Source organism: Cervus elaphus, chromosome 12, assembly GCF_910594005.1.
Source record: "Cervus elaphus chromosome 12, mCerEla1.1, whole genome shotgun sequence".
In the NCBI taxonomy this organism is placed as follows: Eukaryota; Metazoa; Chordata; class Mammalia; order Artiodactyla; family Cervidae; genus Cervus; species Cervus elaphus.
This window is the reverse complement of record NC_057826.1, coordinates 43,676,588-43,688,828: the sequence shown is the minus strand read 5'-3', so window position 1 is coordinate 43,688,828 and position 12,241 is coordinate 43,676,588. Positions and strand designations below refer to the sequence as shown.

The following is a 12,241-nucleotide window of genomic DNA, read 5'->3' as shown; positions in this document are numbered from 1 at the left end:
GCAGGAAAAATGGAGTCAGGAAAGTTCTTCAGAAAACTTGAGGCATATTTAATAGATAAAAGAGAAAAGGTGGTAGCACCAGGTAAGAGATGAGTAGAGCTTGGTATAGACAGTAGTTTGGATCGAACAGGGTTACACATTGGGAGCAGTAAAAGAAGAGATTAAGAACCAGAGGTGGAGTTTTAAGCAGGCTCACCTCGGTTTATAACTTCTGGAGGCAGTGTTCATATCAGAATCTGGCAGTGCACAACCAGAGTAGCTGGCTCTGTATGGTGGCCCTGGCCGTGGTGTCAGGCTTACGCGTTTACACTGGGTTTAATAGGCAGTTAAGGAGCCAGTAAAACAAACAAAAAACAAACAGAAAAATGTTGAGCTGAGAGGAATGTGGTGGAATGGCTTTTCAGGAAGATTAATCTGCATCAGTGTGCAATACAAACAAGGGCCTAGAGTCCTAGACCATAGCTAGGAGACTGGTGTAAATAATAAGAATCTAACTTGGTAACTGTTTTCAGGTTGAAAAGGAAGGTTTAATTTCAAGAGACATTTGAAAAACAAATTATTAAAATTCAGTTACTGGATTTTAGGCCCTGAAGAGGGAGAATCTTCTGCCCCTGTATCAAAGACTTAGAAGGAAACTTCTTTTATTCTCTTTTGGGATTTGGAGACAATTTTGTATGAGTGAAGATTCTACATGTGTAGTACTTATATTGTGATACATGAATCGTCATTGTGTTAAGAGAGGACTAGTCAAGTAGGCTTTTGTGTTTATCATCTGTACCCTTCAGAATAATTGACAATATATGCCACATCTATCTAATCTTCCATCATCACCATCTATTGAGATCACTATTGTCAAAGTCACCAATGACTTTCTTAATGTCAAATCCAGTGGTCATTTCTTTGTTTATGTTTTATTAGACCTCACTACTGTTTGAGACAGTTGACCACACCCTCCATGAAACATTTTTTTTTCTTGGAACTTCCATGATACCATACTGGACATATACCAGCTCCTTTTGCTTGTTCATCATCTTCTACCAGATCTCTACTTGTTAGAGTGCCTCAGGCCTTTGTCATGAATTCTCACTATATGTTTCTAGGTGATTCTTCATTCTAAATACTGTCCAAGTGCCAGTGTTTCCCAAAACTATATCTCTAACCTTGGAAAACAACAACCTCCTAACTAGTATACCTACTCTGACTCTTTTTCCCTTATTTTGTTATTAACGTATCTGTCAGGGCGATCGTTTTAAAATGTAAATCAGATCATGTCATTTCTCTAGTTACCACCATCCAATGGCTCCCCACTGCATTTAGGATAAAATCTAATTTCCTTTCCCTAGCTTCAAAATCCTCTATGATGTAGTCCCTGACCACCATTCTTTTCTTTTTTTTTTTTTAATTGGAGGATAATTACTTTACATTATTTTGATGGTTTTTGCCATACATCGACATGAATCAGCCACTGGTGTACATGTGTCCCCCCATCCTGAACCTCCCTCCCACTTCTCTCCCCACCCCATCCCTCTGGGTTGTCCCAGAGCACTCTCTGAGTGCCCTACTTCATGCATCGAACTTGCACTGCCCTGATCATCATTCTAAACTATAATTCCTACCAATTTTCCTCTCTGCTACTGCCATTCCATCCTTACTCACCTTCTTTTAGTTCCTGGGACAGTATTGCTTTATTCCTACCTTAGACTCTTTGCTCAGAGTGCTCTTTCTCCCAGTTTTTTAATGGTTTGTTCCTTGTTCTGACCTTGGCTTAAATGTTATCTGCTGAGAAAAGCCATCCCTCAACAGTCAGTATAAAGCATTCACATAATTCCTCTCAGTTTTTGCAATTATAGTATAGCAGTTAACACGATCTTCATACCCACATACTGGCTATATCAACTGAGCCCAATTCTCTAAGCATAACCTCTTCTCCTAAATCTTAACACCCTTTCTCAGATTCATCCATATGTTTTTCATATTATCAATATAAGGTACTCAGTTCAGTTCAGTTCAGTTGCTCAGTCGTGTCAGACTCCTTGTGACCCCATGAATCACAGCACGCCAGGTCTCCCTGTCCATCACCAACTCCCGGAGTTTACTCAAACTCATGTCCATCAAGTTGGTGATGCCATCCAGCCATCTCATCCTCTGTCATCCCCTTCTCCTCCTGCCCCCAATCCCTCCCAGCATCAGGATCTTTTCCAGTGAGTCAACTCTTCGCATGAGGTGGCCAAAGTATTGGAGTTTCAGCTTCAGCATCAGTCCTTCCCATGAACACCCAGGCCTGATCTCCTGTAGGATGGACTGGTTGGATCTCCTTGCAGTCCAAGGGACTCTCAAGAGTCTTCTCCAACACCACAGTTCAGAAGCATCAATTTTTTGGTGCTCAGCTTTCTTCACAATCCAACTCTCACATCCATACATGACCACTGGAAAAACCATAGCCTTGACTAGACGGACCTTTGTTGGCAAAGTAATGTCTCTGCTTTTTAATATGCTATCTAAGTTGGTCATAACTTTCCTTCCAAGGAGTAAGCGTCTTTTAATTTCATGGCTGCAGTCACCATCTGCAGTGATTTTGGAGCCCAGAAAAATAAAGTCAGCCATTGTTTCCACTGTTTCCCCATCTACTTGCCATGAAGTGATGGGACCAGATGCCATGATCTTAGTTTTCTGAATGTTGAGCTTTAAGCCAACTTTTTCACTCTCCTCTTTCACTTTCATCAAGAGGCTTTTTAGTTCCTTTTCACTTTCTGCCATAAGGGTGGTGTCATCTGCATATCTGAGGTTATTGATATTTCTCCCGGCAATCTTGATTCCAGCTTGTGCTTCTTCCAGCCCAAAGTACTAGCTCTTACCTAATTATTTTTAAAATTTTGCTTTTAAAGAGAAAAAAAGAAAGAAAACAAAGCAGAAAAGTATTTGAAACTGCTAAGTTCTAATTTCAACACCAGAACCGGTATGCCATTATCTATGTCTGTTGTTACAAATTCCTCTACCAAGTAACGACACTATTAATGTGATATACTTAGCAGGGGTTTGACAAAACAATAACTAATTAATTAATGTATATGTCACTATGTAATTCTTTTATTTGCATATTATTTTCAGCTAATAGGTTTTATCTTTTATCTAATGCCAGTCAGAGACTAGAAATTTATTTAAAATTTAGTTTGACTGTTTGCTTTGTAAGAATCTATGCACATGTGCATATATAATCCCACAAACACATGATCATAACATTCTTTTGAGAGTTGTGTTTTCACTTATGTTGTGGGTAATCTTTCCTTGTCAAAAGTAGGTCTATATCATTATTTTAGGTAAAACTTTACCACAGTGCCTTTTTTTGGACATTTAGATTGATTACATTTTTTGACTGGTATAAACATTTTAATAAATACCCTTCCACATTTAGCTCTGTGTACTTGTTCTGTTATTTCTTTGGAATAAATTCATGGGAGACTCTTTATGCATATTACCAGATTGTTCACTATATGTTTGAAAGGACGTGATTTTGAGAGAAACTTTCTTTTTAGCAGTCCTGCAGGTGTTCTCGTGCTTCATTTTATTCCATATACGAGGGGTGTGAACTCTACTACCTTGGCAGACTTTAGAAGTAAACTTAACAGCATAGACAGCAGCCCAGTGATAGGAAGGCCATTCTTCTTCCATTTCCTTTGGACAGAGCTTTGAAGTATTCCAGATTTTTTTTTTTAATCAAGGATTCAGACACCACCATTAAGTGTTTATGGTAAGTTCTGGTTCAGAGGGACTCCAGCTAGGTCCTCCCAAGAAGGAAATGGTGGTTCTGGCCTCTCCCCTGGGGTTTTTATGAAGTACTTCAGAGTAGAGATTCATAGACTCTCAAGGTTGAAAGAACCAATGGATGTCTAATTCAGCTACCACTTGACAGCTAAATCCCTTCAGCTACATCCAGACAATTATTTATCAGTTTGTCTGTGAGCGTCCTTAGTGATGAAGAATTTATTTCCCAGGTTAGCCTGTTTCACCTGTGGATCATTCTGATTGTTTAAGATTTTCCCAGTGGGAAAATTATTCACTTCTTTGTTGGAGAGAACAGACGAAGAACTTTAAGATGGCTGAACTCCAGAACTAGAAGAGAGCACCACTAAAGGGGAGCCAGTCTGGTCACGGCTTCTAGTCAGGTTGTGGTGTAAGCAGTGTCCTCATTGAGGTCTTGGGGGGAGAGGGACTCTAGAACTATGTTTTAATTGATTAACTTCTATTCTCTAATGATATGTCATTGATAGCTTGTGAAAATTTATAACAACCTTTCTGTTCAAAGTTATGTTTTAAATCAATTCATCTCTTTAAAAAAAAAAGGCTAGTAGGTAAGCCTTTGCAGCCCATGTTTGTCTATGTTTGAAACACTTTTTGTTTTTATAAAAGTAAATTGTTTACAGAGACCCCAAAAGTTATACCTTATTTCTGGGATAATCTATGTCCTTAAGGTAGCAAGTCATATCTAATGAATTTTCTTTAATATGTCATAAAGTTTCCCAGTTCATTAGTCATATTCTTTACTACAGTAAACTCTACTGTATGGCAGAGGTTTTAGAAATTGAAATTATCAAAATTTTAATAATGCAACTTTTCTAATGACTACTGTGATTTAGTATTATCGTTTGTTAAAATTCAGATACCCATAAGTTTTTCCTGACAAGTTCCTAAAGGCTGTTATCATGTTATCACATGCATTTAGCTAGTGTTTTATGTGTTTCATGATACTATTGTTAGTCCACATTATTCCTTGCAGTATTTTTGTAATAGTTACGTAGATAACTAATAGGTAACTACTGTCATCTCTAATCTTTGTTTGACATTTTTCATATAGATATTTAATACCCTGGCTAAATTCAGTAAGCCTTCCAAAGGATTGCAGACTCCAGTCATGGTTTTGGAGTTTTTTTAGTTTGCTATTTGAGGAGGTAATGACCAAAGCAACCAATTTCAGTCAAATATTAAATTATTCAAAAATGCTAGCAGTTTGGTTTTTATCACTTTAAACTTAATAATTTCTAGCATGTGAGTAAGTCATATCATAGCTCAGCATTTCATAGCTTAGAAGCAACTGTTCTGACACAATTTTTAGCTCTCCAAGATTACCCCACAGTTTGAGAGAGGGAAAAGGATGAGCCAAGAGAAATTTTCTGGGAGCTAAAATCATGCCATGTTGCCAGCCCATGGCAAAGCTGAGCTAGTCTTGAAAACCCACAGAACCATCAGAGAAAAAAGGATGAATGGATTTCTTTTTATTCCCTTTTGATTCCCCCTGCAGGACATCATGATTTAGTTCACTGTGTCTGAGGAGACCACAGGAGACCCTTGGCTTATGACCTAATTGGTTCCTGGAGGAAAAATGAAAGTTCAGACCTCTCTTTTATCCCCAGTTGGCACAATATTATAAATTATGGTCCTTTTCCTGGAAACAAACCCTGTACCACAACTATTCCAAAATATATTATTAAAATATATGTTGAATGTATATTATTTATGTTTATATTTTTACAAATATCTATTAAAGTATATAAAAGCAAAATTTGTAGCCACAATAAAAGAAAGCATGTTTGGGGTAGTTAGGGACTCAGATTCTGGAACCAGACTTAGGTAGGTTCAAATACCAACTTTGCAGCTTCCTAGCAGGGTGATCTTGGGCAGTTATTTAATCTCTCTATGCTTTGGTTATCTGTAAAAATGGTAGTAATAGTCCCCACCTTCTAGAGGTGCTCTGAGGATTAAATAAGTTAATGTATAGAAAGCAGTGAGAATTGACAGTGCCTGACAACGTCACTAAGGGTTGACTGCTATTTTATATGTTGTAAATGCTCATTTTAGGGAAACTTTTCAGAATGGCCTTAAAATACCACCAGCTCAATCAAGTTGGCTCTCAAGGTTCCTTCTTTTCCTGATAAGACGTTCCTGAGTCTAGATATAGATGCTTATCATCATACCCTGCTCAAGGCTATTCACAATCAGGCTCCAGTCATGCCTTTTCTATACTTCTTTTGTACAAATGCTCCCCTCAAGTTGTACTTTCTCTTTCCTGGTTCAGCCCAACATCTGCCTCTTTTGCAAAATTTTACCAGTGTTATCTGAACTTCTTTGGAATTTATTGTGTGCTTCAATGTTCAATGTTCCACTGTTTTAAAAATCATCTCTAAGTCAAACCGTTTGAGACTAGTAGCTATATGTAGTACAACTTTGTGTTCCCTTGATATCTACTTCAGGATGTGCTTAGTCGCTTGTGTGCTAAGTTGGTTCAGTCATGTCAAACTCTTTGTGAACGTAAGAACTGTTGTCCACCAGGCTCCCCTGTCCATGGGATTCTACAGGCAAGAATACTGGAGTGAGTTGCCATGCCGTTCTCCAGGGGATCTTCCCGACCCAGGGATCAAACCCAAGTCTCTTGTATCTCCTGCAACAGCAGACGGGTTCTTTACCACTAGCATCACATCTTCCTGACCCAGGGATCAAACCTCTGTCTCCTGCGTCTCCTGTATTACAGGCGTGTGTGTCACCTGTATGTACTGTTTAATTGGCAGAGATAAGAGAAAGCAGCCTTTTAAAGACTGTACTATAAATTGAATTTTGTGTATGCATGTACACATGCATGCATGTCCAATCTGCATAGCAGGTTAACAGTTTTGAAAACTAACTGTATTTTTAAAATTGGAGGACTTGTGAGAAATTTAAAGTTAATATAACTAAGGGAAACATTTGCAGGTTAGATTGTTTGGAACTGCATAGGAACCAAAACACATCACACTTCATATATTGCAATCAGGCCTGCATCTCCTGTTGGATAATTATGAAATGTCTTCCTCTGAAACTACTACTACTATGTAGCAAAGAAAAAGAAGAACCCTGTGGCTGTGAATGTCCACATCACTGAATTAGGGCTATAAGAAGGAATTAGTTAAGGAATGGGAAAGGGAGAGAAAGGAAAAAACATACTTTTGGATCTGCTTATTTTCTAATATTTAATAATAGTAATAAAACATCTTACCTAAAAATATATGATGTAATAAGACATTTTAACATTTTGGCTGTTGGCAAAGTTTTCTTCATAAAAGCTATTATATTTGACATCCAAAAATATTATTATCATAAAGGATTTTTTGTTGTTGTTCAGTTGCTCAGTTGTGTCCGACTCTGTGACCTCATAGACTGCAGCACGTCAGGCTTCCCTGTCTTGCACCATCTCCGGAGATTGTTCAAACTCATGTCCATTGAGTTGGTGATGCTGTCAAACCTACTGATCCTCTGTCATCCGCTTCTCTTCCTGCCTTCAATTTTTCTCAGCATCAAGGTCTTTTCTAATGAGTCAGCTCTTCATATCAGGTGGCCAAAGTATTGGAGTTTCAGCTTCAGCATCAGTCCTTCCAATAAATATTCAGGACTGATTTCCTTTAGAATTGACTGGTTGGATCTCCTTGAAGTTCAAAAGACTCTCAAGAGTCTTTTCCAACACCACAGTTCAAAAGCATCATTTATTCAATGCTCAGCCTTCTTTATGATCCAACTCTCACATCCATGCATGACTACTGGAAAAACCACAGCTTTGACTAGATGGACCTTTGTTGGCAAAGTAGTGTCTCTGCTTTTTAATATGCTGTCTAGGTTGGTCATAACTTTTCTTCCAAGGATCATGCATCTTTTAATTTCATAGCTGCAGTCCCCATCTGCAGAGGTTTTGGAGCCGAGGAAAATAAAGTCTCTCACTGTTTCCATTGTTTCCTCATCTATTAGCCATGAAGTGATGGGACTGGATGCCATGATCTTAATTTTTTGAATGTTGAGTTTTAAGCCAGCTTTTTCACTCTCCTCTTTAATCTTCACCAAGAGGCTTTTTAGTTCCTCTTTGCTTTCTGCCATAAGGGTGGTGTCATCTGCATATCTGAGGTTATTAATATTTCTCCCAGCCATCCTGATTCCAGCTCGTTCTTCATCCATCCCCACACTTAGCATGAAATACTCTGCATATAAGTTAAATAAACAAGTGACAATATACAGCCTTGATGTACCCCTTCCCAATCTGGAGCCAGTTCATTGTTCCATGTCTTGTTCTAACTGTTGTTTCTTGATCTGCATACAGGTTTCTCAGGAGGCAGGTGAGGTGGTCTGGTATCCTACCATCGCTTTGAGAATTTTCCACAATTTGCCGTGATCCACACAAAGGCTTTATCACAGTCAGTGAAGCAGAAGTAGATGTTTTTCTGGAATTCTCTTGCTTTTTCTATTCCTTAATATTAAATATTTTAATTGACGTTTACATAAAAATAATTTTATGCTATAATTGCCTTGTTTTTACTCTTTTTTCACTCTTTGTTCAGTTCAGTCACTTGGTTGTGTCCAACTCTTTGTGACCCCATGGACTGCAGCATGCCAGACCTCCCTGTCCATCACCAACTCCCAGAGTTTACTCAAACTCATGTCCATTGAGTCGGTGATGCCATCCAACCATACCATCCTCTGTCGTCCCCCTCTCCTCACACCTTCAGTCTTTCCCAGCTTCAGGTCTTTTCAAATAAGTCAGCTCTTCACATCAGGTGGTAAAAGTATTGGAGTTTCAGCTTCAATATCAGTCCTTCCGATGAATATTCAGGACTGATTTCCTTTAGGATGGACTGGTTGGATCTCCTTGCAGTCTAAGGACCTCTCAAGAGTCTTCTCCAACACCACAGTTCAAAAGCATCAATTCTTCGACACTCATCTTTCTTTATGGTCCAACTCTCACATCCATACATGACTGCTGGAAAAACCACAGCTTTGACTAGACAGACCTTTGTTAGCAAAGTAATGTCTCTGCTTTTTATTAGGCTGTCTTGATTGGTCATAACTTTTCTTCCAAGGAGCAAGTGTCTTTTAATTTCATGGCTGCAGTCACCATCTGCAGTGATTTTGGAGCCCAAAATATAAAGTCAGCCACTGTTTCCACTGTTTCCCAATCTACTTGCCGTGAAGTGATGGGACCAGATGACACGATCTTAGTTTTCTGAATGTTGAGTTCTAAGCCAATTTTTTCACTCTTTTCTTTCACTTTAATCTAGAGGCTCTTTAGTTCTTCTTCACTTTCTGCCCTTAGGGTGGTGTCATCTGCATATCTGAGGTTATTGATATTTCTCCCAGCAATCTTGATTCCAGCTTGTGTTTCATCCAGCCCAGCATTTCTCATGATGTACTCTGAATAAAAGTTAAATAAGCAGGGTGACAGTATAGAGCCTTGACATACTCCTTTCCCAGTTTGGAACCAGTCTGTTGTTCCATGTCCAGTTCTAACTGTTGCTTCTTGACCTGCATACAGATTTCTCAGGAGGCAGGTGAAGTGGTCTGGTATTCCCATCTCTTGAAGAATTTTCCACAGTTTGTTGTGATGCACACAGTCAAAGGCTTTGGCATAGTCAATAAAGCAGAAATAGATGTTTTTCTGGAACTCTCTTGCTTTTACTTTGATCTAACGGATGTTGGCAATTTGATCTCTAGTTCCTCTGGCTTTTCTAAATCCAGCTTGAACATCTGGAAGTCCATAGTTCACGTACTGTAGAAGCCTGGCTTGGAGAATTTTGAGCATTACTTTACTAGTATGTGAGATGAGTGCAATTGTGCAGTAGTTTGAGCATTCTTTGGCATTGCCTTTCTTTGGGATTGGCATGAAAACTGATCTTTTCCAGTCCTGTGGCCACTGCTGAGTTTTCCAAATTTGCTGGCATATTGAGTGCAGAACTTTCACAACATCGTCTTTTAGGACTTGAAATAGCTTCACTCTTTGTTAGTGGATATAATTGAATTTGGGCTATGGTATTAGTTTTTGTAGACATTAAAAAATGAATTCCTGTCAAGGATACCTTAAAGCAAGGACCCATCTTTCTTTCTTTCTTTCTTTTAATACTAGATACTCTGGATGAATATTTTGAGTATGATGCAGAGGAATTCTTGGTCTCTCTGGCCTTGTTAATAACAGAAGGACGAACACCTGAATGTTCTGTTAAAGGTCGAACAGAAAGTTTCCATTGTCCTCCAGCACAGTCCTGTTACCCAGTAACTACAAAACATGAATGTAGTGACAAGCTGGCCCAGGTGAGAATTGTGTGTTGAATGCGTTTTATCTGCCTTTTATATAAATTAGCTTAAATTTTGTCATCACCTTTATTACAATTATAACATTCACATTTAACTATAAAATTGGTTACAACATAAAGAAAAAGTATAGTACGTAGCTTTTCCATCAGCAGGTAAGCGTGCAGCCAATTTCATACCTTTGTCCACACACATCAGATTTAAGATGATCCTTGTTAACTATGAATTAGATTCCGTTAGTTTTAGTCTCAGCCCTAGTTCATCAACTTTGTGTTCTTGTTTATTTATTAGATTTATGTTCATTATTATTTTCCCCATGTTAATGGGAGGATGCTTTTTGCTGCCATTAATGTTTCTGTATAATACTGTTAAAAATAATTATTTTGGTATGTAGCGTATAATTCGCTGTAAAGATATTTCTGCCAGTTAGTTTTTTAAATGTAGTCCAAAATTTTAAACTTCTAAAATCTTGTCTATTTTGAGTGTTTAATGAAAATGGACTTTTAATATTTTAAATTAAATTGAAATATTAATTTTTAATATTTTAATAGTTTGCTCTTAGAATGACTCTTTCGTCTATAATTAATGATATCATTGACAGATGAGACAAGGCTGGGCCATCTTGAGGCCTGTCAGACATTGTGCATGGCAGTTATTTTTCCACAAAATAGAGCAAAGATATCCTCCCACAAGAAAATTTGCATCAAAATTGTTGTTAGCTACTAATCCCCACACTCTGGAGTTAATAGTGCTGATGCATTGTTTAATGAGGAAACCTAAATAGACAGACAAGCCTGAGCAAAGCCCTTGAATAGGTGACTCATTTTCATACAGATGTCTGCTTTACAATTATACTTTTTGAATTGAAATATAAAATTGGATGGGCTATTGAGCCATTTTGCTTATCTCCATCTTCTCGAAGTGTCGCCAAGCCAGACGAACTAGGTCTGAGGTCGCCTTGTTGTGGAAGAATAACCTTCCAATCATGGTGGAAGTGATGCTACTACCAGACTGCTGCTACAGTGATGATGGGCCCACCACCGAAGGAATTGATCTGAATGATCCTGCTATTAAACAAGATGCATTATTATTAGAAAGATGGATATTGGAGCCAGTTCCTAGACAGTAAGTTGAACTGAGTTTGAAGTTGTCCCTGTTAAATTCGATTTTCCATTACTTTCTATAAATTACTTTAATAATATGTCTTTGAATCCCTCTATTTATGTATTAAAATTTACCTATTTTGTATTTCTGTGACTTCAAGTGACACTCGTAAATGTACTCCCACACTCTTGAAAGCACATACCCTGAGTGATGTATTTACCAGTTTCTTTCTAAAATTCAGTCATTTTATACTTGCTGACATTTAGATGATGCTTTTTGACTTTCTTTAGGAGTGGTGATCGATTTATTGAAGAGAAGACTCTCCTGTTGGCTGTCCGCTCATTTGTGTTTTTTTCTCAATTAAGTGCTTGGCTGAGTGTTTCTCATGGTGCTACTCCACGAAATATTCTTTACAGGTATGTCTAGGGCAGAAAAAGAACCATGCATATTCAGCTACAGTGGTTAACTACCGAATGGTATTTGACCTTTTAAGCAGTTTATTTTCTTCATTTCTAAATGTAAGTGGATAATATTTACTCAAGTTTTTCTCAAAGCAAGTTAGAGAAATTTAGATATGATATGACTCAAGATGAGTTTTGCTTCTTGGGTTAAATTTGGTGTAGATTTGTTTTCAGAGAACTGTTAAGCTTACTTTATAGAACCAACAATGAATTCATACCACCATTATAAATAAAGTGAAAAAACTTTCTGGGCTGCTGAATTTTCACAATGGTAAACCTACTTAATTTTTAGATCTTGAAAACTGTAAACACACAAGCTACTGAACAGCTGTCTTAACTGTCTCTTTAGGCAGGTAGCTGTGAGAAAGAGAGTATCTCTAAATCACCTCACAGAAAGCATATAATTATAATAGAATTAACTGAATTCATTTATTTAGTAGCAAATGGAAAGTTCCTTTTTTCTGTTTTGACAACTAATTTTGAATTACAGTATTTTTAGTGCTTTACTACTATAGTGTTCTTAAAAAGAAGATTGTATTGCAGGCATAGTCTATTTATGTTGGTTTTGTTAGAGTGACATG

General features: G+C 37.7%; 1 protein-coding gene across 10 annotated transcripts in view; it reads left to right on the top strand.

The window, feature by feature from the left end:
* FAM214A (family with sequence similarity 214 member A) overlaps positions 1 to 12,241 on the top strand; it is an 83,936-nt gene that overhangs the window by 48,637 nt on the left and 23,058 nt on the right. For all 10 annotated transcript variants that reach the window (XR_006343847.1, XM_043918968.1, XM_043918967.1 and 7 more), the window contains 3 exons: positions 9,911 to 10,095; positions 11,018 to 11,220; positions 11,490 to 11,615. Coding sequence is in view for 9 of the 10 variants with exons in the window: in XM_043918968.1 (XP_043774903.1) it covers positions 9,911 to 10,095; positions 11,018 to 11,220; positions 11,490 to 11,615 (514 nt within the window). In the remaining variant the exon portion in view is untranslated. The remainder of the gene's footprint in view (positions 1 to 9,910; positions 10,096 to 11,017; positions 11,221 to 11,489; positions 11,616 to 12,241) is intronic.